The 27,430-nt window shown below is 53.4% G+C and overlaps 1 protein-coding gene across 8 annotated transcripts in view; it reads right to left on the bottom strand.

Annotated features, from left to right (window-relative positions):
- The window catches only part of MYT1L (myelin transcription factor 1 like), a 533,658-nt gene that overhangs the window by 32,377 nt on the left and 473,851 nt on the right, over nt 1-27,430 (bottom strand). For all 8 annotated transcript variants that reach the window (XM_028831516.2, XM_077958484.1, NM_001265731.1 and 5 more), the window contains 2 exon segments: nt 20,239-20,322; nt 18,733-18,954 (listed from right to left, as the gene is read on the bottom strand). In XM_028831516.2, coding sequence (XP_028687349.1) covers nt 18,733-18,954; nt 20,239-20,322 — 306 coding nt within the window.

Raw genomic sequence — 27,430 nt, 5'->3', positions numbered from 1 at the left:
GTTTTCTTTCTTTGGGAATTTTCTTTCTTCCATTTTCTCTATTCTCTCTACTTCTTCAGAAACTCCTATTAGTTGATTATTAACTCTCCTGAATTCTTTCTCTATTTTTTTGATCAAAATCTTTTATCTTCTTTTCTCATCTCTTTATAATTTATGGGACATTACCTCAATTTTACATTTTAACTTTCTAAGTAAACTTTTTATTTATTTTTTAAAATAGGTATTCGTGTTCTCTGAATGTTTCTTGGGTTATGAATACAATATATTTTAATGTTCTTTCTGTTCTTTTCTGTCTGATGACAAATTATAGGTTTTTAAAAAGATTGCTCCTCTCTCCAGAAATGTTTCTGCTTCCTCTGAGCTTTTTTTGCCCCCTGGTAAGGCTGGTTTGTTTACCTGGTTTCTGGCATGTTGTTCACTGCTTGCCTTCAGTGGCCAGAGTCCTTGGCTGTTCACTCATACTTCCCAGACACTGGTGCCTGGAGGCCCTTTATCTTGGATCTGTTGGTTCTAGAGAAGAGGCCCCTGCTGTCTGGAGTGGCAGGGAGTGGGGAAGGCAGAGGAGCAGGAGCCACTGGATTCCCGGAGTCACACAGGACCAAGGCCTTGGGGCCTCTCCATGTCACTTGATGTTCCCATCTTCAGTACAACGGCTCATCCTGTTTCCAGCTCTTCTTACCACCAGCTCCAGAGCTTCTGTTCTAGCTTCTCCTTCCAGGGAGAAGGAGGCCTGTGGCAGGGCAGCCAGGAGTCGAACTCCTCTTAGAGAGCTCAACTGGTCCTCTGTTTTCCGACCGACTCTGAATCCCCACCCTCAAGGTCCCAGCCTCTTTTCTACAGAGGTTCTGCAAGCTCCTCACTCCTCTTTTTCTGGGTTCTTTCTTCCCTCTTTCTCTCCACCCCCACCCTCTCCCTCCCCTACCAGCTCCTCTGCAGGGAGCTGAGGCCTGAGCCCTGTGTGCTTGGGCTGGACAGCTCCCAGTGCTTTGTGGATGGGATGCTCTGCACTTCTCTTCCTTATTTAGTTATTTAGTTGCATTATATTTGTGGGTTTGTAAGAGGATAGTGGGTCAGTTTAGTGGTGTTTTAAGATTTAGTGGAGATAACTGATTTCAGTCTGTAGAGCTTGGCCAGGAGTCCCAACAGAGATGCCTAATAAACCCAGTATTGAGGAACACACATGCACCTTTCTACAAAGTGTCTGCCATCTTTGTGTGGGTTGGGTCTGTTTCCCGGAGAGCACAGGGTGTGTCCCCTGCCAGTCCCTCTTCCCTAGGGACGCTCCTGCATGCTCAGCAGGCACCTGGCTGCCACACGATGGCGAGGGCTGGCCCTGGGACCACATGGGTCTGAGGATAGAGGCAGAAGTGTGGCCTGCAGCCTGAGTGTCCTTTGAGAGGGGCCCCTTCCTTCCTCCAGGGACAGGATGGCTGTTGTGGCAGCAAACTCACCCTGAGGTGGTCTCCAAGTGTCAGGGGCTGAGGTGCAGGACCCAGGCATCTGGGCCCCCGGCAGTCAGGAGCCAATGCCTCGCTGCGGCTGCCGTGTCCACGGTGAAGCCCTCCTCTGCTGTGAAGGCCCCTTTCGAGCTGCCTGCTGCTGAGGACTGAGTCTAATCCCAGCAGAAGAAGGGAAATGCTTGGTTTTGTTTCTCCTTTTGCTTGCCTCTCAGGAGGCTCGGTTGTTAACATGATCACTGCTGTGGTTTGGCTATGTCTCCCGAAGGGGTATGTTGATGACCTGGCCCCCACACCTGTGAAAGGGACCTTATTGCACCTCATTTTCTTTTTAACATGTGAACCATAACTCTTCTGCAAATGTGAGCTTTTGCCCTAAGCTCCTCAAATAGCCTCGACACGTGGGAGGAAAAGATCATCAATGTGGAGACACCTGTTCTGCTGCACAGCCCTGTGGCCTCCCCGGGCAGACCCAGCAGGGGTGCCCAGCTGGTGGTGCTGGCTATTACAGTCGTGGTGGTTGTGGTGGTGAGGGCTGTTTGTGTAGCTTGTTGCTGTGGTTATGGTTGCAGCCGTCATTGTCATAGCTGTAGCTGTTGTAGCTGTAGTTGTCAGAGCTGCAGCTGTGCAGCTGTTGTTGCTGTGGTTGTAGTTGCAGCCGTCGTTGTCGTAGCTGTAGTTGTCAGAGCTGCAGCTGTGTAGCTGTTGTGGCTATGGTTGTGGTTGCAGCTGTCGTTGTCATAGCTGTAGCCATTGTAGCTGTAGTTGTCAGAGCTGCAGCTGTGCAACTGTTGTGGCTATGGTTGTGGTTGCAGCCATCATTGTCATAGCTGTAGCTGTTGTAGCTGTAGTTGTCAGAGCTGCAGCTGTGCAGCTGTTGTGGCTGTGGTTGTGGTTGCAGCAGTCGTTGTCAGAGCTGTAGCTGTGGCAGCTGTAGTTGTAGCCTTTTCTCCACTCTGGGCACTCAGGTTCACCCTATCTGGCTCAGGGCTTCGGCTCCAGGGTCCTGGAGGAAGGAGCAGGCAGCGGCTGGAGTGGGTGTGGTTGGCGCTGGAGGGCAGCCTCTGAGCAGCCCCCCAGGAGGGAAGCGAAGGCTGCAGGGGGTGCTCAGGTCAGGCTTCTGGGAGGAGCAGCGACGAGGCTGGGTGCCTGCAGGAAGACCCTCAGCTGGCCGCACGTTCAGCCCTGCAGGTGGGTCCGGCTCCTGGCAGGAGGAGTGACGAGGCTGGGTGCCTGCAGGAAGACCCTCAGCTGGCCGCACGTTCAGCCCTGCAGGTGGGTCCGGCTCCTGGCAGGAGGAGTGACGAGGCTGGGTGCCTGTAGGAAGACCCATGGCTGGCCGCACGTTCAGCCCTGCAGGTGGGTCCGGCTCCTGGCAGGAGGAGTGACGAGGCTGGGTGCCTGCAGGAAGACCCTCAGCTGGCCGCACGTTCAGCCCTGCAGGTGGGTCCGGCTCCTGGCAGGAGGAGTGACGAGGCTGGGTGCCTGCAGGAAGACCCTCAGCTGGCCGCACGTTCAGCCCTGCAGGTGGGTCCGGCTCCTGGCAGGAGGAGTGACGAGGCTGGGTGCCTGCAGGAAGACCCTCAGCTGGCCGCACGTTCAGCCCTGCAGGTGGGTCCGGCTCCTGGCAGGAGGAGTGACGAGGCTGGGTGCCTGCAGGAAGACCCATGGCTGGCCGCACGTTCAGCCCTGCAGGTGGGACTCGGGTCAGGCTCCTGGGAGGAGCAGCGATGAGGCCGGGTGCCTGTAGGAAGACCCGTGGTTGGCAGTGTGTTCAGTCCTGCACTGCCAGTAGTGGTGGCCCTCATCTCCTGTGGTCAAATTTACATTTATATTTACTGAAATCAAACAATTTTAAAAAGTCAGTTCTCTGTCACAGGGGCCAAACTTCAAGAGCTGAGTAGCCTCAGGTGTCCAGTGACCATCACGTAGCACAGTGTTGGCCTGGGCCTTGCTGTCCCTGGCACAACCCACAGGATGAGGCCACGCCTCCCCGCAGCGGGGCCACCGGACAGAGGTGATGTGGGAGGCTCAGAGGCTTTTCAGGGAAAGTGCCAAGCCCTCTCCATGGGGGTTGGGGAATGTCTTTAGTTTGGATTCTAAACAGACAGCAATTCTTGCTATAGAACAAATTTAAACAACAGCTAATAAAGCAGACTAGACTTACTAGACATACTCCTATGCTTAGAACCCTGCACTGAGCATTTTATATACATGACCCCAACTCGTTCTTCCAACAATCTGTGAAGTAGATTCAGTTTGTTATTTTCTCCATGTCTCTCCAGGGTTAGGTAATTTTGGGCCCAGCAGAGCAGGGCGGCGCTCCGTCCTCTGGGAAATACTGCCTTCCTGGAATGTTCCTTCCGACCCAGAGTGCTGCGAAGGCTGGCAGGATAGGGGTCAGAATGTGTCGGACATCAACGCCAGCCTGGATGGAGAGCTCGGATCCCAGAGAAGGTTGAGCGCAGGGAGGAGAGGGGCATGGGCCTCTGCATCTGAGCTGCTCTCTCATCCTGAAGTTTGCGCTTTGGGCCCTGCGAGCCCTCGGAGGCCAGCCTGTGACACCCCGGCCAGGCTATGCAAGGGTGGCGCCGGAACACTGCCCTCTGCAGTTCCTCTGGGGAGCACTGACCAGCACTCAGGGGATGGATCCGTGCAGCGAGCTGTCGAGAGGAGAGAGTAGGGGAGGACTCCGCAGTATCCCAGTCAATGCATATTGAGTCGTCCAGAGGAGAGAGAGGGGGAGGACTCCGCAGTGTCCCGGCCGATGCATAATTTGTTCTTCTTATGCATTTTACCACCATTTTGGCTAGCATTTGGTACTTCAAGGAACAGTTGTTAGAGGCAGAAATCACAGAAAAGGCATTTGCGTTTCAAACGCTTCGCTTTGTGGATGCCAAATCCCCGAGACAGAAGGAACTCCTTGCAGCGGCCATAGATCTGGAAGGATGCATCCCCTTATTAGGATAAGATGCATCCTGCTACTTATCCTTGGGTAGCGGCTAAGGAATCTCCAGGGAGGAGACAGACAAGGGACAGGAGAGGAGCAAAGGGGTTTAGATGCCTGGGGGTCCTCAGAGAGTGGCCTGAGAGCCAGACGTTCTCCCCTCCCCTGAGAGCAGCATGGAGCTCGGAAAGAGACACCACTCCCCTGCCTTCCTGATGGCCACAGACATAGGAGCTCTCAGGGCTGGAAGCTGGGAAGGTGGAGGAGCCGCCCATGAGGCTGGTGCTCGGGCAGGGACAGGGGCCCCCCGGGAGCTGCCACCTGCCCCAGAGGTACACCTGGGGTGAAGAGCGGGGGGAGGCACCACAGCCACCAGGTTATGGAGAGCAAGCTAAGCTCTCACCATACAGCGGAGGAGAAGACGGCAATTAGTTAAGTTACAGGAAACAGACACACTGGTAGAATTTACATGTTATAACATAATTCCATTAAACAGTTGGCATACTCCTGAAAACCTACCTACTCTTCCCTTAAGAATCAAGTAATATTATGTTTATTAGAAATTATTTGGAGAAATCAAAAGATCGGAATTACAGTCTTAGCTTCACACTAATTATGAGGACGTCAAAGTTTTTTGTTTGTTTGTTTAATTGAGACTAATTCACATATGGGAACTTGCTTTTATTTATTTATTTATTTATTTATTTATTTTTAATTTTTTTTGAGACGGAGTCTCGCTCTGTCGCCCAGGCTGGAGTGCAGTGGCTGAATCTCAGCTCACTGCAAGCTCCGCCTCCCGGGTTCACGCCATTCTCCTGCCTCAGCCTCCTGAGTAGCTGGGACTACAGGCACCCGCTACCTCGCCCAGCTAGTTTTTTGTATTTTTTAGTAGAGACGGGGTTTCACCATGTTAGCCAGGATGGTCTCGATCTCCTGACCTTGTGATCCGCCCGTCTTGGCCTCCCAAACTGGTGGGATTACAGGTTTGAGCCACCGCGCCCGGCCGGAACTTGCTTTTAAAATATCAGATTCTCCATCTCTTTATTGGATATAAGAATGATCCTGTTTGTTTGTTTTGTCAAGTTTTTGTTTGTATATTGGTTTTCCCTATAAAATTTTAACAGGCTAAGTTTCTTGCGACAGAGACTGTCTTGAAATCTTTATTTCTCTGAAGATCCTAGCACAGTAGCTGGATAGCCCCCTTCCAGTGGGTAGAATCCTAAGGTGGCCCCAAGGTCTCCCCGTGTGCACCTACCGTGCATGGGCCTCTGACCTTGAGTGTGGGTGGCCCTGTGAACACAGTACAGTCATTGCTCCCATGATGGGGGGACATCCTATGAGACCCCAGCCCGGCTGCCAAGTGGTGAGGCCACCAGCTGTGTGGCCAGGACCTGGGGGCCTCATCCACGGAGGACGACTCTGCCCAGCGTCCAGCAGGACAGTCAGGCCTGACGGCTACAAGCTCAGGAGCTGAGTTCTGCCAGGAACCCGAATGAGCTGTGAGTTGGACCATGAGCTCTGGGGGGTGCCACCTGCAGAGGACCCCCTTAGGCCAGCCTGGGCTTCCACTGTGGGAAAATTGAGCTAATGACGGGGCCTGGGTATAAGCTGCTTTGTTTGTGCCACTTTGGAGAAGAAATTAGAAGACCAGCATGGTGCTCGGGCATGGAACACAGTTCGGCTTCCTGGACTAGTGCGGAGGGCCCTGCTGAAGCTCAGTGCTTTCATTCAGCGTCTGCTGAATGCTTCTCAGGCCCTAGGGAGGGCTGGGGGACGGGCGAATGTGGGAGTGCCTCAGGAGGAAATGTTCCTGCAAAAACAAAGCAGGGTCACGCTCCACCCCGGTCAGCGCTGGGCCAGAACACTGGCTTGTTTCAGGCAGAGGAGGACCAGATGTCACCTCTCACTCCTGCATTCACAGGGCTCTTTGGGATTCACAGTTTGAGACAGATGTTGAATCTGACTCTTCCCCTCCCAATTGCTTCGTCAAACACTAAAAGATGGAGATTAAAGTAAAAGAAACAAAGGGTCTGAGGGGTTTTTGGGAGGCAGCACCGGGCACCGGGTCAATGCAGGGTAGGTGTCGGGGAAAGCGGAGGGCCCCTGATGCAAGGTCTCCCCTTGGAGGGCATCTGGGCCTGGGGCAGAGCAGGGAGCTGACTCCAAAGGTCAGAGAGGTCAAGTCCCTGAAGGCTTCATTGTAAAGTGATTCAGTAAAGGCCAGTTTTCCACAGGAGTGGCGTGGAGCAGGGGGAGCAGGCGTGGGGGCGGGGGGAGCAGGCGTGGGGCCGGGGGGAGCACGCGTGGGGCAGGGGGAACAGGCGTGGGGGCAGGGGGAACAGGCGTGGGGGCAGGGGGAGCACGCGTGGGGCAGGGGGAGCACGCGTGGGGCAGGGGGAGCACACGTGGGGGCAGGGGGAGCACGCGTGGGGCAGGGGAGCATGGGTGGGGGTCGGGAATGTAGTTCTCAGAAGCGAGGTTCCTCATGAGAGCAGGCGGTGGGGTGGGGGTGGTGCTCACTGAGTCCTGCTTTCTTCCCAGAGCAGATGCAGGAGGAGGCGCATCGTGGCGAGGATCTCACTTTAGCAATCCCCACCCCTGCTGGCGCCCCAGGCCCCTCCCCATCCTGCAGGGCTCTGGGTGGGTCAACCTGCCTGGCCTCCAGGACTAGAGATCACGGCCTGGACACAGCGCAGCGACATTTCCTCTCTTTTCCCTGAGGTGGTGACCTGGCCAGATGACTGAAGGGTTGATAGTAAGGGGCTGCCTGCCCGGAATGGGGGCATGGGGCTTCGCAGGAGCTGGGGCACAGCAGGGTTCAGCCCTGGATGGAAATGCTCTGTTTCCCTCCCTTGTGCTGCATTTACTCCTGGGCTGGGGCCACCCTCCCTTCCACCTCCTGCCGATCACAGAGGGACCCAGCGCTCAGGAGAACTTTCGTCCTGTGTTACAAAACAAGGTGCATCATTGAAACATGCCGCAGTCAAACAGAAAGCTCCCACTGGGCCTGGAGGAGCCCCTGGCACTGTGGTCCTCACTCCCACCACTCTGCCTAGAGGGGGGTCTCAGAGAGTTGAGGGGACCTCCCTGGTTGGGAAAAGGGGAGCATCCAGGGAGTGCCAGGAGAGTCCTGGAGGAGCATTTGGAGGTGACACAGTCCCAGGGCTCTGTCTATGGCAGGGATCAGCATTGCTGACACACCAAATCTTTATTCCCTGATGATGTGGAATTTGGAGTCAACATCAGAGACTTGAGCACAGAGTAACCAGAACCTCCTGAGTGTGCCCTGTCCATATATCTGGTCTCTGGACAGGGTGGCCGGTCCTCGTCCACGACAGGGAGAGCAAGCACCCCTCCCCTCCACACAACTGGCAGACGAGGAACCACCCTCCTGAGGATCCAGGGGCAGGGCACCCCCCAGAGAGGACAGCCGGGGAGGGTCCCCTCGCCGTACTTCCCCCAGAGGACAGCCGGGGAGGGTCCCCTCACTGTACTTCCCCCTGAGAGGACAGCTGGGGAGGGTCCCCTCGCCGTACTTCCCCCAGAGGACAGCCGGGGAGGGTCCCCTCACTGTACTTCCCCCCGAGAGGACAGCTGGGGAGGGTCCCCTCACTGTACTCCCCCCAGAGGACAGCCGGGGAGGGTCCCCTCACTGTACTTCCCCCCGAGAGGACAGCTGGGGAGGGTCCCCTCACTGTACTCCCCCCCCAGAGGACAGCTGGGGAGGGTCCCCTCACTGTACTTCCCCCACACCTCCAGACACCAGCGAGTGATCTGTCTTGAGATCAAAACCAGAATCCTAGTAGACGAGCTGCGTGCTCGCTGTGGACGCCCTGCGCCCTGAGAGTCTTGTCCTGGATCACACGGGTGTGTCCACAAACGAGGCCCAGCAGCCCCGGAGGAGCCCCACATCTCTCCCTACCGGCCATGCATCCAGAAGAGCGGCTTGCCTCCCAGTCAGTTCCCTCATCTCTAAAATAGGACCACACAGATCTCAGGGCACATTGGTTGAATGTCAACCTGTGTGTCTGTAAAAACTATGGCTACTCAGCACCACAGAGAGGCAAGAGAGCATGAAGGTGTCCCTGTCTGGGCTCCCAGCTTCCCGGTACCAGGTGACACTGGGGGGCCTGTTTTACTTATGGAATTCCCAGCTTCCCTAATGTCAGATGACACCTTGGGGCAGGATTTACTTATGGAATTCCCAGCTTCACAGCGTTAGGTGACACTGTGGGGTGGGTTTTACAGATGGAATGAGAAAGAGGTAAGGTGTGTTCCTCCAGATCCAGACCCTAAACCCCTCCCTCTTAGGGTCCTCCATGTTCTTTTCCTCTCTCTGGTTATGGAATAAAAACAGCCCTTGGAAAGTGTGTTGAAGGTGCCAGAGCCCTTCTCCCTGTTGCCTTGTGTGTAGACCTCAGCTCTGCTTAAGTAGTTTGAAGTGTGTTTGTCATGGCCGTCAGCCTATCCTCGCTAATCTTCCATTAAATGAGATGATTGATTTAAAAAATAGCTCACATAGTAAGTACTCAATATGGTGACTTATTTTTGCAACAATTCCCTTGAGATATATCAAGCAAGACAAACATTCTATAAAAGGTTATGTTCTCAATTATAATGGACTAGAGAGGAACCCAAAAATAAATAGAACACTTCACATATTCCAGACAGAAAAGGTTTAAAAAATGTATGTTGGTCAAGACTCTTAAGATATGAGCTACTTCTAAAAATATTTGTTTTTCAAAGTTAGAACTTTAAGTTTGGAGAATCTTCCTAAATTTAACTGAAGTGGAGTGAGAACTGAAGTGGTGGCAAAGAAGGATGCTCAGGGCACCGCACACGAGAGAGAAGGCTCAACAGCTGCAGAGGTCTCCCCTCCACTTCCCTCCCTCTTCCACCCCATCCTCCCTGCATCTGTGGGCTGCCCAGCGCTTGGTGAGGGTCTCCCATGAAGATGGCGTTGGGCCCCTCACCTCTGGGGGTGCTCAGGCCTCGGCAGACACTCCCTGGTTCCCTCTCCCCCACCTTTACCTCCTGACTCCTTTTGCTTGACTAGAATCTCTCACCTTCCCACCTTCCCATACACCTGTGAACTGCACCTGTCTCCTGGCAGGCCCTCGGTTCCTCACATCCGCACCCAGTGAACACACGGCTGCTTCCTGTTTAAACACAGACTTAAATCTCCTCTCATAAAATGTATCGAGTCAATGGTGCATGAAAGCTTTTCTTAGGAGCTGTTGTGTGCAGCGCAGAATGAGGTGCCACGGATGTGCAGGAAGGAAATCAAAGGTCCCCACACATAGACATTGCAGTGGAGCGTGGCGGATGTTGCAGCTACTCAGTATCAGGCAGAAGCGGAAGGTACAGTGTCTGCAGAGAGGAGGCTGGGGCAGTTTCACCAAGATCATCACAGGGATCAGAGTCAGGGAGACAGTGCAAAGCAGTCGCTCATTGGGGGTCAGGCAGCCTGGACCTGAGCCCTGGCTCAGTCACTCACAGGACCCCAGGGGAAGTTCTCTTCTCTTTGCCTCAATGTCCTGATCTTTAAAACACAGATAATTACAGAGCCCATTTCTTCAGGCTGCTGTGAGGATTAAGAAGGCTGGTATGCGGAGGTGCTTAGAGCTCTGTCGGCCCATAAGCCCTGAACAGCCTCCACTGACATTGTTCGGAAGATGAGGAGCCATCACATGACAGAAGGAGAAATAGAGGAAAGGGTGCCCTTGGCAGCCTGAAGGGCTCACCGGGAGATGGGGTAAAGGGTGTTCTCGGCACCCCGAATTGTTCACAGGTGTGAAACACCATGAGGATGAGGCAGCTCAGGATGGCTAGGAGGAGATGCTCCCAGAGCCAGGAGTAGGGCCAGGCCTGGGGGAACTGTGGAGCATGGCAGGAGTCCCTCCCTCAGGAACCTCTTCGCTGGGCCTAGGGGAACTGCGGAGTGTGCCTCCTCGCTCTGTCCTCCCTGCCGGCCGGCCGCGGTCTCCCTCACGGAATCCTCCATAATCCATGGCCCCTTGGCGGCTGGTGACCTGGAGCTGCTCCCTCTGCACCTCCCGCATGCACCCGCATGTCACCGGGGCTGGAGTAAGGCTCCCACGCTGCTGTCTTCCCCACAGCCTGACAGCTGAGCGTTGGGGACAAAAGTGTGCCCTCCCCTCCAGTGGCTGACACGTGGTCTCCAGTTCCCTGTGTGTCCTTGGCATGGCTGTGATTCCCTTGGAATCCCCTCTCCTGAAGGCGTCCCAGACACCACCCTGCCCTGCAGCCCCGCTCAGGTGTCCGACTCATGTGTGAACGACTCCCATGAAGTCCCTGTCCAGATGGACCAGATGAGGACCCCCGGCTCCCCAGTGCATTTACGTCCACATTTGTCCAGCTTGTCTGTGGCTTCCTGACCTCTACCAAGATCTGTCTCCATCTGGTCCTCCTGCCGCCTTCTGTATCTTTAACCCATTTCTTCCTCCTGGCTTTTTCCTCTTCAGACAAAGGCCAGATCCACATTTCTCTGTGCCCGTGAGGTCCTGCCCACTCCCGCGCCTTTCCAGCTACTGCCAGCATTGTTCCTCTCCTCTCGTCCGGTCTGCGTTTCTAGAACCATTAGTCGTGTCCTCTATGACCCCCTGAACTTTCCATCCGACTCTTGTCCTATCTCATTCTGGTTTTGGTGCCTGATCTTTTCCCTAAACTCTCCACAAAGCGCCTCAGTTGCATTCCCACGACCAATACCCCAAATGAGTCCAGCATCATTTTGAACTCTGCACCACGCCGGCCTCTCGCCACCTTCCCTGTATTGTGCATGTTCTTTTCTTTGGAAGCTTCTGCACATCACGGCGCCCCTAACACCACCGTGAAGCTCCGTCTTCGTCACGGCCTCTCCGCCTCCACCTGTCACAAATGTGTGCATCTCCCGGGGTGTCTCTGCTGCTGCTCTTCTCCGTGGACCCCTGGTCCCAGGGCAAACCCACAGGGTCAAGTGTGACCTGAGTGCTGCCGATTCCCGATTCCTCCGCGGCTGTCCCTCAGACAGTTCCCGAGGCCCGTTCCCAGCTGCCGGGCGCGTATTCCCACCTAGTACTGCCGATTCCTGATTCCTACACGGCTCTCCCTCAGACACCTCCCGAGGCCCGTTCCCAGCTGTTGGGTGGATATTCCCACCTCAAAGTCCTACAGAATCTCAGAATCTCAAGCTCACGTATTTAAAATGAAATCACCATCTTTCCCGACTTTCATGGTGTGAGTATTTGTGTTCCTCGAGGTTCCTGTGTTGAAGTCCTAACCGCTGGGTGTGTTTGGAGCTGGGGGCCTCTAAGGGAATAATTCACGTAAATGGTCTTGTAAGGGTGGGGTCCTGATCTGACGGGATCAGAGTCCTGACGAGAGGAGACACCAGCGAGCCTGCTCTCTCCCTGCCTTGTGAGGACGCAGTGAGAAGGCCCCTGTCTGCTGACCGGGAAGAGAGGCCTCCCCAGAAACCAGATCAGCTGGAGCCTGATCTCCGACTTCCGGCCCAGGGACAGGGGATAGAGGTCAGTTGTTCAAGCCACCTGGCCCAGGGTATTCTTTTCGTGACAGCTGAGCAGACTAAGATCCCCATGGCAGTCAAGGCTTCATTCTTTCCATCTTCCCAACTGCCAGCATTGCCACCCGTGCAGCTGCTGAGGTTGGGGCCACCTCTCCCGCCAGGATTCACCCACCAGGCCCTGCTGGTTCAACTTCCTCGGCAGTCCTGTAATCTGTCCTTCCTTTCATGTCGGAGGTCCAGCCCTCATCATGCCTCACTTGGGTCCACGGGAATGGCTTGACGTGTCTGCCTGCCCATCCGCTCCAGGTCTCCTCCACAGCCACCAAGGTGGCACATTCGAAGCCCAGACTCCAAGAGTCACTTAAAGTCCTTGATGTAACTTCCTCCCTGTGGTGAGCTGCGCCTTTCCTCAAAATTCAGCTCCTATCTTGGCTCCTGAAGGGCCCTGGCCTGTTCGCCCCATCTGAACTAGACATTTCTCCTCTGTGCTGCTGATGGCTGGCCTGGCACTATGTTGCAGCATCTGTAATCTCCTTCACCCAAGTCCACAGCATTCTCTAAAACATGGTCTCTTCTCTCCTCTAAAGAGCAGGCCGTGGTACTCAACTTTGTAAACCAGACCTGGCCAGAGATCATCAATGCTGGTGGAGGCGTGTCTGTCTGTGTCGGCGGAATGAGATGAATGAATGACACATCCGTTGGGGGCTTAGGGGAGGGTGAGCTGCAGGTTGAGCTCTCCTCGGGCACAGACCCCAAGGGTCTCAAGTCCTAGGAGGCCTCCTCAGATTCCTCTGAGTCTAAAGCCAGTGTCCCCCACAGCGTGCACCGGTGGCACTGCATCCGTGGTTGGCCTCGCCCAGGTGCCCACATCCGAGGCTTTATGTGAGTCTGTTCCCTCACTGTGAGGTTCTGGGCTCAGGGAGTGAGTGTTAGGTCTCACTCACCATCACCACCCTAGGCTCTGCCGCTTCTGCTGTGTGGCTCGGCCTTAGCACCTATCCAGAATGCTTGCTGGGGGTCTGCATGGGCCGAATGGTCCCTGGTCATGGCCTGGTACTGTCCTCAGTCTGTGTTCACTGGGACTGAGGACACCCTCCCGTCCTGAGCCGTCCGCTCTGCCGCTTCCTCGTGTATAAAATCAGCATTTTCTACCCGACTTCTGTTGTGGTGGAATTGTCCCTGCCTCCTCCGTCCTGGGCTTCTCCATGTGCCTCCGGTTCTCCCCCTCATTTATGGGAGGGATTGGCCTTTATGCCTGACCTGAGGGTCTCGTCATAGCTGCTTTTACAACCACAACATGGCATCTGCCCCAAAGGTCATGGCACCATGTGTGCACGCGCCCAGGAGCCAGGATGGGGCCTTGACTTTTAATCTTAGACATTGCTTTTCTAGAAAGACCTGGCCAACCCTAAAGATAAAACGTTTTCTATTTCTCTTACATCAGTTCTGCTTTTCTCAGACATGACTCAGCTCAGGGAACAGGCTCAGGCAAAGGAGCCTTCCTGCCTAACCCTCAACACAGAAAGAACAGCGGCCGTGCCAGGACCCACCGTGAAGTGAAGTGGAAACGATTTCACAGCAAATGGGGTGGGTGACCAGGGGCTCCTGTCAGCTCTGAGACCCAGGAGTGGGCTGGGCGTGTGAGCAGGGCCCCAAACCATGCACATTGGTTCCTGCTTCCTCTGCTGTTTATATTTTGGCACCTGCTTGAAAGCAGTTCTTCATCATCTGGCTAGACTGTCACAGTTTGGGGGAAAAGAGAAATAAAACAGGCAGCTTCTGTTTCAATCTTTTTTTGCTGCTGCTTCTAACCACTGCTTCGTTTGCATAGCGGGTGGGATGTACAAGGGCCCTCCAAACTCCAATCTTGACGTGTCCGCAGGGGCTTTGTGGGACACTTCTGCTAGCCCAAGCCCTGGAAGGTTTGGGAAAACCGCCAGGCAGTCCCGGCAGTCTGGGCAAGGCCAGGGCTTCCGAGGAAACAGAAATGTCTGAGGCTTTCTAATGCGTGTATTTCTGTGCGCTTAGCTGTGTTCTTGCTGGGTATTAATATTTTTACACTTTCAGAAAATAATATTCTGCCTGTCTAATAAAATTGATGAAGATTTGATCAACAGAGAAAAACCATGGTCAACACATGATGGAATATTATTCAGTCTTAAAAGGGAAGGAAGCTCGGACACGTGCTACAAGCCCTCAAGCCCATGTGCTTGAGGACGTGGACTCCGTGAAATAAGACGGTCACAAAAAAGCAAACCCCGTGGGATTCTATTTATAGGAGGTCCCCAGAAGTGTCAGATTCATAGAGGCAGAAAGCGCAGTGTGGGTGCAGGGGCCAGGCAGCTGAGGAAGGTGGAGTCAGTGTTGAATGGAGACAGGGTTTCGATGGAGACGGAAGAGTTGGAGAGATCAGCTTCACAACAGCGTGAATACAGGTACTCCTCGACATACCACGGCGATGCATACAGGTACTCCTTGACATACCACAGGGATGGATACAGGTACTCCTCCACATACCACGGGGATGGACACAGGTACTCCTCCACATACCACGGGGATGGATACACGTACTCCTCCACATACCACGGGGATGGATACAGGTACTCCTCCACATACCACGGGGATGGACACAGGTACTCCTCCACATACCACGGGGATGGACACAGGTACTCCTCGACATACCACGGGGATGGATACAGGTACTCCTCCACATACCACGGGGATGGACACAGGTACTCCTCCACATACCACGGGGATGGATACAGGTACTCCTCCACATACCACGGGGATGGACACAGGTACTCCTCCACATACCATGCAGATGGACACAGGTACTCCTCCACATACCACGGGGATGGACACAGGTACTCCTCCACATACCACGGGGATGGACACAGGTACTCCTCCACATACCACAGGGATGGACACAGGTACTCCTCCACATACCACGGGGATGGATACAGGTACTCCTCCACATACCACGGGGATGGACACAGGTACTCCTCCACATACCACGGGGATGGACACAGGTACTCCTCCACATACCACAGGGATGGACACAGGTACTCCTCCACATACCATGGGGTCAGCATCCCCATATAGCCATCTTAAGTTGAAAATACTGTATCTTGAAAATATTTTAAGTCAAAAATGCATTTACTAATTGTACTGACTCAACATCATAGCTTAGCCTAGCCCACCTTAAACACACTCAGAACACTTACATCAGTCCACAGCTGAGCAGAGTCAACTTACACGAGCCCTAGTTATACAAAAGTGTTGAATATCTCATGTAATTTATTGAATACCGTATGCAAGTGAAAAAGAATGGTTGCGTGGATACTCAAAGTGCCATTTCTACCAAGTGTATATTGCTCTTGCACCATTGTAAGATCGAAAAATTGTAAGTCGAGGACCATCTGTATACCTAACACTACTGAACCATACACCTAAAGATGAGTGTGTTAATATTTTACCACAACTATAAAAACAGAACAGAACAGAACCCAGGTCCGCCGTGCTCAGGCCTGGACTGCCCCTTTTCCCCTTGTGCTGCTGCCCCGGGTTTTCCTTTGCTGCACAAACAGAGGTGCTGGTCCCCGGGCAGACACGCCCAGAGCCCTGTGACACCCAGGGAGGTCCCCTTTCCTCCTCGGAGGTGGCCGAAGCCAGCAGTTCAGAGAGTTCTGATGGTGCCTTTTAGTAAAATGGAGGAGTGTCAACATTTCCGTGCAGCTCAGCCAGCCCACGGCAGGGCTGTAGCAAGAGCTGCCTAGCACACTGGCATTTCCACCTCCACACCCCGCACGTGAATGCTGATACCTGGGCCTGGAGCCTGTGGCCTCTCCCATCAAGCTGTGGCCCTGCAGGGTAGGTGGGGCATGGGCAGCTGGAGTCATTTCTATCATGCCTGGACTTCTGTGGGCCCTCCAGGGACCTGGGATCCTGAAAGAGGAGGCTCTGAGCCCTGGGCAAGGGTGGGTGGCAACCAGGTGGGAGTGAAGTGAGAGGCATACAGCTTTCTAGAGATGGGAGCTTCCAGCATTGCAAATTTTCTGAGTAACATGAGCCTGTAAGCTGTGATTTTACTCACTAATGTGGCCTGGGCCCCAAGATTCCATCAGCCTGTACCCCAAGATTCCATCAGCTTGTGCCCCCAAATTCTACCAGCCTGCACCCCAAGATTCCATCAACCTGCCACCAAGATTCCATCAGCCTGTGCCTCAAGATTCCATCAGCCTGAACCCCAAGATTCCATCAACCTGCCCCCAAGATTCCATCAGCCTGCACCCCAACATTCCATCAGCCTGTGCCCCCAAATTCCGCTCGCCTGCATCCCAACATTCCATCAGCCTGTGCCCCAACATTCCATCAGCCTGTACCCCAACGTTCCATCAGCCTGCACTCAATATTCCATCAGCTTGTACCCCAAGATTCCATCAGGCTGCTCCCCAAGATTCCACCAGCCTGTTCCCCAAGATTCCATCAGCCTGCTCCCCAAGATTCCATCAGCTTGTCGAGGCCAGTGCATGCATCTCAACATGCTCTCACTCTGTGCCCGGGATCCTGGGGAAGAGGCTCCCTTTGGAGAAAAGAAACAGGGAAGGGTGGAAATTGAGGTGAGGCTGGCAACAGAGTAGACAGAGATGTGCGGGTGAGGTTCTAGCTGCAGAAATTCACGCCTGGCATTTGGGAAGGGGTGACCTGGGGCGGGGTCCTGCTTCCCACTTCAGTGGCTCCTGAGCTCTAAGCCTCCCCCATGGAACAAGCGGCAGCACAGAGTTCTTGGTGGAGGGCCGTCCTCTGGCCCTAACATGCAATGCAACCAGAGGCTGGGGAGTGGGAGGGAACAGCACTTATCTGGCACCTGGTATTTGCTGCTTAAATCAAATGGGCAAAGTCTCAGCAGGAGGAAAGCTAAAGCACCAGGCTCTGTAGAGGCAGCTCTGAACCAGTGCCATCCCCGGAGTGCAGAAATGCTCACGTGAGAGGATGGAACTGTTTTCGTCTGTGTCAGGCCAGCAAAACAGACAAGCCCTTACTCATAGGTCAAATGGGCAGGTTTTTTACAAAATTTTTAAACATTTTATTAATGGTGAAAGGTTTGGGAAAGTAGATACTTTTTTGGAGGGCATTTTGGCACAATCTGTCAAAATTTTAAAGCTAGCATTCTTGTTTCCAGGAATATATCCTGAAGATCTGCTTGCACAAGGACATGGAGTTGTGTGTGGAAGGACGTTCACGTGGAGTTCTTTGTAACAATCAAACCTGGACAGGACACCGGGCGGCACGCACGGCAGCAGGCTCACTGGGGGAGGGTGACGTGGCTCTGTGATACCCTGGGGTTCCGTGCACCTAACGAGGAATGCCCCGTCTTCTGGGCCCTGGGTGGTCCTGGTGAGCAGCCGAGGCCCCTGTCCTCATGCAGGGTTCTGGGAGACACTGAGATCCATGTGTATAAATAGGGGTGCTTTTCAGTTCCAGAGAAGACAGGAACTGCCTGCCTTTGAGAAGGGAGTTGAGAGGTCAGGTCCGGGAAAGAACATTCAATTTCTTTCTCTCTCTCAATTTTTTTTTTTGTATGAGACAGAGTCTTGCTCTGTTGCCCAGGCTGGAGTGCAGGGGTGCAATCTTGGCTCACTGCAACCTCCGTCTCCCGGGTTCAAGTGATTCTCCTGCCTCAGTCTCCCGAGTAGCTGGGATTACAGGTGCCAGCCACCAGGCCCAGTTAATTTTTGTATTTTTAGTAGAGACATGGTTTCACTATGCCAGCCAGGCTGTCTCAAACTCCTGACCTCAAGTGATCTGCCCGCCTCAGCCTCTCAAAGTGCTGGGATTACAGGCATGAGCCACTGTGCCCGGCCAATTTTTCTCTTTAAACCAATTTATATTGTTTGAATTTTCTACTTGAGCAGGCATTTCTTTAATAATTAAAAACAATCTTCCTTAACATTTCTTTAAGGATCAGAGTCACCTATTACTGAACGTGCCATTATTCCTGTAATCTGCATACCCAGCTTTGTTCACGCTGTGTTTGAGATGGATTTGAGGCGCAGGTGTGATCTTCGTAAAAGTGGCACATAGGGCAGCAGAAAGGAAACCACTGCAAATCTCCCCAAAGGGCACGACCTTCACATCGTACGTGTGATGTTTGTATCTTCCCCTCCACCTCCTCAAGGAAGCTGAGGGACGCCGAGCGTAATGGGAGCCGTCAGCCGTGCAGACAGGTCCCACCCCGGTCTTCACTCCCCACAGAGGGACCGACTGCACCATCTGACTGCACACAACGGGCCTCTCCTAAGATAATCTAACTGCTTGTATTTCTTTTTAAATGAAGCAAATAAAAATGAATGAGGTTGATTGGCTCTTTTGGGGATTTTCTCATGCATCTTTGGCGCAGGCATTCACCAGGAGTCACCGTGCCAAACGCCATCCTCTTTCCCCCAGTGAGGCCTGCCTGTGAATCTCAGGTGAAATAAGTAACTAAATCTTAAGATATTCATGTGCATGTCTAAAATGAAAATCTATATCTTACTGTGGATTCTAATTTTAAACATGGAAAACTGCTGTGGTCATCTATAGACGGGGCTGAAGGAGGCTGTGCTCCCTAATGTAAGTTTAAGGTGTTTCAACGCCATCCCCAAACCTTTGAATTTCGTTAGGTTGGTACGATAGTTTTCAGCCTTTTTTTTCTAAACACAGGTGACGGGAGAAGCTGGTACCTGCTGCCATCGTAACCAGCCATGCCAGTTGGCTCTCGGCGGCACCATCCCAGCTGGGGTCCCGCAGACGCAGCCACTCACCTGCGGTGTGTGAGGAAGCTGCCGCTAACGTGGCCTGAGCCGTCGCACCCTGGCGTGGGGCAGGACATGCCTTCTGTCTTGACCGACTTCCAGGAGAACTGGGAGCCATTCAAGTACCCGTCTTTCTGCCTCTTGGCCGCCAAGGGGCACCCGGAGGCGCTGCGATGGGACGCGTACTTCCCAGTGATGTGACCCTGGCCGTCGCACCCGGGGACCGGACACCTGCAGGCAGGCAGAGGGGACACACTTTATTGCCTGGCCACCATCGGCTGGTGGTCTCTGTAACAAAGTCAGGACAACCCAGCATGAGGAGGAAAAGAACCATGCCCTCCTGGCTGGGCAAAAGGAAAAGAAAAATAGAAAGAAAAGTCACTAAAAGACACCACCTAGTGGAAGACTGAACTAGTTCACCTGCGCAGAAGGCCTGACCCACTGTGGAGGGAAGGATTTTCTGGAACAAAGTGTATGTGCCTTGTGGGGACTGATGGGCTCAGCACACAAAAGACCATGCAGCCGCTTGCAGCTATACAAGCGTGTATTTAAAAGGCACCACTTTGGGACAGAACCATGGCTTTTCGGGTGGAAAAAATGCAAAGTCAATAAGATGTCATGGCATTATTTTTAAAGAGGCTGCTTCGTGCTTTTCTCAAGGGCTAGAAGACGTTTGTCTGGCTGTGTCTTCCGGAGGCCTTAAAATGCCCTTCCAGCTAGAGAAGATACTCAGCTGTAGAGACGTCTCAAGAAGTCTCCTGGAGTCAGGCTGGCACATGGACACAGGGCAGGTGTGTTCCTGGGAACTTGGGAATGGCAGGACCAAGACACACGCCAGGGCAGCAGAGGCGCCTGAAGGAGGCAGGGCCTGGCCTAAGCGCTCCTCATGTGTCCTGAGTGGTGAGTTTGCCTGCATTGTTTTTATTAACAGAAAAGTTCGCGTTCCCCAGAATTTGCATTACCTATTTATTTTGACAAATCTTAATTTATTTGAATAATGTACGCTTTTATTTTGATTCTGTTTTAATTAAAATTTTTTTTCTGAAGATGTGGAGTGAGGTTTACTGTGTGGGTGTTTGGGGCCCAGGCGTGGCTGACGTGGGATGGGGACAAACACCCCCTTGGGCAGCCCGTCGGTCGTCACAGGCCCCGAGCCCAGTGTCTGCTGTGGCCCCAAGCCCTGCTTTAGAGCAAGGCAGGTATAACTAAACTATTTTTACAAGCCAGAATACCAGTGAAGCATTCGCTTGTGGTGTTGTATTTAGTACTTTCAGGAGCGTTCACCAATCTGCTGTTCCCAATAATTCAGCTGCTTTCCCCACCAAGCAGAGAGGGATTTTTTTTTTTTGTTTTTGAGGGTGATTTGGGTTACCTGGAACCTCAGATTGATGGATATCAGCTTACTGCTGGACAGCCCCTGTAACTTTTCAGCCAATCAGCAGATGTGCTTTGCTTGAATGACTCATCCCCACACAGCAGCCCTGCTACGGTTCTCAGCCCCACTGGTGCTCGTACCTGATGGGCTCTTGATCTTCCTTATCTTCTTTGCTCTGTGCTATCCTGATACCGCTTTTCTTTGCTCTCGGGCAACCTGAAAGGCTAAATAAGAAACACGTTTCAGAAACCACCCCGCACCGTTGATTCCAGCAAGCTTTCTTAACGGATGAGGCTGTGACTCGATTCTTTCCGGAAACCTGTGCTTCTGGGTACACAGTCAAGATTCAGGAGCAGAGTTCTTTCCCTGTGTCCTCTCCAAGGCTTTAGGCACCGTCGGTCCCCTTTCAAGAAAGCCGGGAGACTGGGGTGGGCTAGGATGCTGTGAACGGGAGGGAAACTGGTTCACTGGGAGAGGGCAGAAGCAGTCAGGAGTCACCAGGAAAGATGCTGGAGGAGGTTTTGTTGACAGTGAGCGAGTGCACATGGACGTGTGCATGTCGGGGGTGAACATGACTGAGGAAAACAGCCTCCCAGCCTCATTCTTGGGGGCTCTGTCTCTCACAGCAGCTTCCCAAGCACTTCCATCTCAGGTTCGTGTCTTGGGAGACAGTGACGGGCTAGTGACTTATTCCAGGCTTCGGGTTGTGCCTGCAGATGGGAGAGGAGGAGCTGGACATGCTTATTTTATTTAATTTTCAGCCTCGGGTACAGAAGCTTTGGACATGCTTGTAAAGGGAATTTTTTCAGCTGGAACAGAAAAATATACACACATACACACCACATACAATAATATATAAAGTAAGTCGGATTTTTGGAAAAGAATTGAAGAACCAGAAATTGGGTAATCTCCTGCCATGCCATTGGGTCCTGTGGAAATGGCAGCCCTGGTGCTGGCATATGGGTGGGTCCAGGTGGGAGGCCACTCTTCTCCCTGGCTTTCCTGAGCTCGGGGATAGTTTTCCTGGTCAGTTCTGATTCTTGGAAACATGCAGATTCCCAGGAGGAAGTGCTCACTCCCCTAAAGACAGGCTCCATCCCACCTCCCAGGCCTTGGCCGTCCTCCTCCCTCTTCAGGTGGGGGCAGCCCCTCAGCACAGGCGGGTGGGGGAGGGTTCGGGGTTTGGGTCTGGGCAGGAAAGAGGTTGTCAGGCCCCACAGCACCTTCACTCCAGGCCCCTGCTGCCCCAGCTCCTGGAGCCAGCGGGGAATCCCTCTGCTCCTTCCCCTGTCTCGCTCTTCACAGGAAGAGGAAGGAAGAGGCGAGGGCAGTTGAGCTCGCTGCCTGCTGGGGCCCTTCTTCTCCCCGCCTTCCTACAGGCAGAATCTGGAGAGAGGGGCCCGTCTGTGCTTCCCCCGACCTTTCCCTGTTCCTACCGCGGCCTCCTCCGCCCCTGCCCCAGCCTCTGGCTCCTGACTTGCCTGCAGGTCGCTGGGGCTCTGAGGCCAGCGTAGGTTGACTTCAGGTCCACCCCTGCACCCCCCTGACGCTGCAAAGCTGCTTGGATGCCCCAAAATTAGACTCATCGTCCACGTCACCAACCCAAAGCCCCAGGCCAGCAGACGGAGTGTGTCCTTGCTGGGTTTTGCTTCCCTCAGGTTCCGTTGATGTCACACCCAAGGCCTCTCCCCATCTGTCCAGCTTCCGCTTCCAGCAGTGCTAGTGCAGGCCCCCTGGCTGGGATCACCTCCAGGCCAGCCTTTAGCATCATCCGAGGCTCTTCACTTCCTCAGGGGGACCCGAGTTCCTCCACACGGCTCGTTGGCTCCTCGAGGCCTGGCCCTGCAGCCATGTAGGCCCCTCTCCTGCCCACAGGCCCCGCTGTCCTTGCTGGGCTCTCCCTGCAACCCTTGCCTCCATCCTTCGGACTGACCGATGTCCCTGCCTTATCTGTGGCGTGTTCCCAGCTGTGTGACTCTGCATCCTGCAAGAGGCCTGGGCCTGGCTGTCTTCACAATGCGACCGCTGCAGGCTCACACGGTTCTGTCCTCTACAGGCTCCTCTGAGAGGCGATTCCTGGGAGTATAAACCATGCAAGTGTTTGTCCGCGGTTCCCCAATTCCTAGCCCAAAGCCTTGCACGGAGCGGGTGAATCAATGCATGAATGAAGAAAAGAGGAAAGAAGGGGAGAATTACGGTATCCTATCCAGGGACAATTAAAGTGTCTTACCCAGGGAGAATTATGGAGTCCTACCCAGGATCCCATCTCCCCAGATGTAGGATTCCTGTGGGGCAAGCCCAGTCCCTGACCCCACCACACAGGCTGGGCTCCCTTAGGCCCTACCTGCTGCCCTGTCCCTGAGTCACTCCCTGCAGACTTGAGGGCCAGGGACAGCTCTTGGCCACCATGGAGGCCTGGGCTGGGGGCAAAGCTAAACCAAACAGAACAAATCCTCAAAAACAACAAGATTTGGCTCCGACAATGCGGTGGCCTCCAGGAAGCCTTGGCCTTGGCACAGGGGCTGCTCTAGACTCCTAGAATGCCAGCTCTGGGGCTCAGGAGCCCGTATCGGAAGCCACGTCTGTGGGTGAGAAGGGGCCCTGTGGTCTCCTTCTGGGGCGCTGGCCGAGGGCACCTGTGAGAAGCCTGCGCATGGACAGGCGTGGTCTTTACCTGCCCCCGCTCACTTGATGGGTAGCTCAGTGCCTGTGCCCCACAAGGTCCTCTTCCACACACCATAGCCCAGGGCCTCTGTCCATCCCTAGGACAGCAGGACCTAGCCTCCCCTTCAGCACTGAACTCCCACAGGAGTCCAGGGCCCCCAGCGGCCCCCTGTTCTCACTGTAGCATCTTAATGCATGGCTGGAACCTTTATGCTGCTTACTTCTTGCTACTTTTCATGCGTGATGAAAACAAGGGAACGTTTCCCTACCCACCCACTAAGCACTAGAACTCTAGGAGCAATGGAATTAGAACTTGTTCAGTATTTAAAACTCCCCTTATCAGCTTACAACATAGGATGGAAAGTCAGTACTTGCTACGGACCCCAGAGTGGAGATTCTCTACAGAATGACTATTTGTGAGAAGGATCTCAGCGGCCACTTCTTCCAGGCGTTGCGCTGAGGGAGAGAAGGAAGACGCGATGCTATGTATGGGCTGTGCAGACGTAGCCCGAGTGTCTGTGCTTCAGCTTCCTTGTCTGTATTTTGGGGCAGAAATACCTGCGTCATCGGCTGTGAAAACTGAAAGTGATAACATGATACATACAATGCTTGGCACAGAGAAGGAGCTCTGATTTTACATCCTGACTTTCACCTTTGTCTGCACTTGTGATCCCTTCTTTAGGGCCCAGATTTGAACCTAACAAAACATCACTCCCCTCATCTTCTCCTTCCAAATTTTAGAAACATAGGGATTCACTTGCGGGCCCTTCGCAAGCCCTGGAGGGAGGGGTGCAGTCACTCCTTTCCTGGGCGTCAGAGCTACGGCTCCATGTTCTGCTCAGGGCTCACATCCACAGCTCTTTTCTTAGGATTTGGATCCATCTTCTTTTTTTTTTTTTTTGAGACAGTCTCTTGCTCTGTTGCCCAGGCTGGAGTGGTGCAGGGGCATGATCTCAGCTCACTGAAGCCTCCGCCTCCCAGGTTCAAATGATTCTCCTGCCTCGGACTCCTGAGTAGCTGGGATTACGGACTTGCACTACTACACCTGGATACTTTTTGTATTTTTAGTAGAGACGAGGTTTTGTCATGTTGGCTGATCTTGAACTCCTGGCCTCAAGCGATCTGCCTGCCTCAGACTTCCGCAGTGCTGGGATTACAGGCGTGAGCTACCACTGCGCCCGGCCACCATCTTCCGTTTCTGAAAGTGTCGTTTTCTTTTCGTGCATGAGTTGGAACAGCTCATCTGCTGATGACCCTGAAAGCTGTTTTTCTCCTCTCATCCTTCCTCCTTTGCTTACCTGAATATATCATAAGAATCCCAAAGTTAATGTGTTTAGACAGAATCTAAGGCCCACTCCTCCTGGTGGACTTCTATATGTCAGATGATGATGTCCCCCGGGTGCTTGCTGCATCCCAGGCCCTCCCTCTTTAGTGCCTGCCTTCTGCCCCAGGGGCCCCTCCCACTCCTGACCCTGCTGGTCACGGCCCCATTGCTGCTCTCCTCACCTGCACCAGCTCTTCTCCCGGCTGTCACCATCACCGCCCAAGTGTGCTCTTGGTACCTCCCGTCTCTCAGCAGCCTGCTCTCTAGGCTAAAAGCTAAGCCTGCACTTGGGTGGATATCCATTTTCCAGCAAATAAAGTTTAACCCCCTCATACTGAATTCAACCGGACTCCTAAAGCAAGTTCCATTTGTAGCTGCTCCCATAGGCTTAGACCTGAAACTGTTGCCAAACTGAATTATTCACTGTCAAATGTGCATTAATGTTGGTGTCATAAGACGTTCTCTAATGCTGTTCCCTTGCTTGGAATATCCTTTTCTGCTCAACCTCCTAGAGACCCTCCCCATCCATCACGCCGTGGCTCAGCATCGCCTCCTCTGTCCTGGGCTCCGACTCACCCTGCCTCGTCAGAATTAAGACATGACTTACTCATTATCTTTAGGCTTTGATAAGTATAGACATGTTTGAAAAGTATCTTTCAGGTCGGATTCCCACCCTAGTGCCATCCTGGCCCGGAGGCCCCAAGGCCACTGCCCTGAGTGTGCGTCCTCTTGGAACCCATCTTGGTTTCCCTTAAATGTGCAGGAATGTGCTGGAGTGCGCCAGGCTGGTTAGCTTTTATGTCCTTCCTCGTAACTACCTGTACCTCGAGGCTAGGAACGCCTTAGTTATTGCTGTTCCTTTGCCTCGGGGACAGATTACATACTCAAACAGGTATTTACTAATTTACTAGGTTTCTGGAATTCCACACTGACATTTGGGATTACGTTTAAATGATTAACAATTTCCTAGACAGAAACTGTTTTCCACAATTCACAGGGGCTCATGCTATGTCCACATCTTTATCTGGAACTTTGTAAATGTTGGAAATGCTATAAACACTTCAGAGCCCTGTGTTCTCTGGGGGAGGGAAAGGCTGGGGGTACGCACACGGACAGCTCCAGCGTAAGCACAGGGACAGCTCCAGCGTAAGCACACGGACAGAGCACACGGACAGAGCACACGGACAGCTCCAGCGTAAGCACACGGACAGAGCACACGGACAGCTCCAGCGAGCAAGGGCCAACAACAGGTGAGTGCAGGATTATGAGAAACTGGAGGATTTGGGATCCCGGGAGACATGTGGTCAAGGGCAGTGAACCTCGTGGCCTCCAGGCCAAAGTGGTGCTAGAGTGGCTGTCTGGCCCGGAGCCCGGGGCAGAACACAGACTTCACCGACCCTCTGGTGAAACGGCTCTGCAGGCATGAGAGTGGATCCTGTGACCCTCCTGACCCTCTGACTAAACAGCTTTGCACCTGTGTGAGAGCAGATCCTGACAGGGTTGCACCAGCACCGCCTTCCAAGGTTCCCGAGGCTCCCCGGTGAGGAGCCGCCTCTCCGGATTTGGGCAGCAGGACTTGAGACCCTCCAGGGCAGACTCGCTCCTGGCTCTTCTGCATGACATCAAGCCTGTTTCTTCACTGTCTTCTTCAGGACCTGGTGATGTTTCATTTCACAGCAGGTGAGGCCTTTGGGGTCCCTGTTTAAAGTCCCCACAGCACACTGGGGTGGCATGAGCAGACACTGTCCGGCCATTTGACTGCCATGCTGGAGGCTTCAATTTTGCGCATTATGATAAAAGAGCAGAGTGGAAGTGCTCCGGGTGAGTGCAGGCGCTGACAAGACGGGCAGCCGAGCATCTCCGTGCCCACGCACCTTCATTTGCAGTCAGGATACCAATGATCTCATAGGATGCTGAGATGATACATGTAAAATGCTCACTGTAATTTCTGGTATGTAGCAGGTGCCCAGTAAATGTTCTTTCGTGATTAGATGCCATTCAGGAACTGTAGAGGCCACAGGGTGCTCTAGTGGGAGTTGGATTCCTGGAGCATCATCATTTGTGGAAAATGTGGACTTGACTTCTGCGTTGGAACAACTTCAGGGCCTTTGGAGCTCTTGCTGCTTGCCTGATCCTATGAAAAAGGCATGTGGGATGGCTGGACAGAGAGAATGAGGAGCACCCCTGGGCAGGCCTGTCTGGCAGGACCCGGAGACTACAGGTGAAGGAGAGGGCCTGTGGGCGGTGGTCGTAGAAAAGAGCAAAGGTGTCCGGAAAACAGGATTTTGAGGACACACTTAAGAAACAGTCTGTTAGTTTGAAAACGAGAGTATAAAGAGGAGCCCCGTGGATGACTGTGAATGACGTGGAAGACTTTGTAGGCATATGGTCAACAGGGCCTCTGTTCACTGAGGACAGAGAGTCAGCAAAGCAGCGGATAGAGGATTGTTTGATAGAACATCATAGTCAATGAACATTTGTTGAAATGGACTTAGGGACATTTCGGATGCTATGTGGAGGCTGGAAAACACCACCGCTAAGAGGCAGGTACAACCCCGCCTTCTCCAGGTGGTTTAGGCACACACACTTTCTCCAGGGCCATCCTAGGCCCGTGGGGCTGCCTGGAGGTGGGACTTGGAGTCAGATGACATGGGCTCGAGTGCAGCTCTGCTACTGTATCTCCTGGCCCCTCAGTTTCCGCAAATTCAAAAGTTAATGAAATTGCTAATTCTCAGCGCATCCCTGGAGATGGTGGAGGACAGCTCCTTGCCTAGGTTCCCAGAACGGGCCCAGCATAAGGCCAGGGCTTGGCCTCACTTTTCCCTCAGAAGGGTGCTGGGAATACTCTGCAACTGCAGACAGAATTGGAGTGTGTGCTTTTGTCCTGGGAGCCGGAGGGAGAATTCCAGACACCACAGATGCGCGAGGCAGATCTGTGCTCTGAACACGTTCAGGATCATTGTTTGGTGACTTTCCCTCTCACAACAGCCCACAGTGCGGGAAGAGGATGCCTTGAACTCACACAACTACCTTGAATTATGGCACGATTGAGGGAAAAAGGTGGCCAGGGAATCATCATCTAAGTGAAGTTTGCCTATACGTAACATTATCTTCCTGTTCCTGGGAAACAGACAATAGAAGATTAACATGAAAAGAAGTTCCTTCTACTTGCGTTTCTGGCCACCAAGAGCCAACAGACCTGGGGGAGTTTCCTTGTTGGCTTCTGTCTGTCTTCAGCAGCCAAATACACAGAACTGCACTTGTTTCGCTGGGGCCTCCATCTTCCTTTAGCGGGGACTTTTCTTCTGAGCAACGTGCTCAGCCCTGTTTAGATGTCTATGCCA

Source organism: Macaca mulatta, chromosome 13 (genome assembly GCF_049350105.2).
Source record: "Macaca mulatta isolate MMU2019108-1 chromosome 13, T2T-MMU8v2.0, whole genome shotgun sequence".
Lineage (NCBI taxonomy): Eukaryota > Metazoa > Chordata > Mammalia > Primates > Cercopithecidae > Macaca > Macaca mulatta.
Note: the sequence above shows the minus strand (reverse complement) of the source record. Positions and strands in the feature narration are given on the sequence as shown.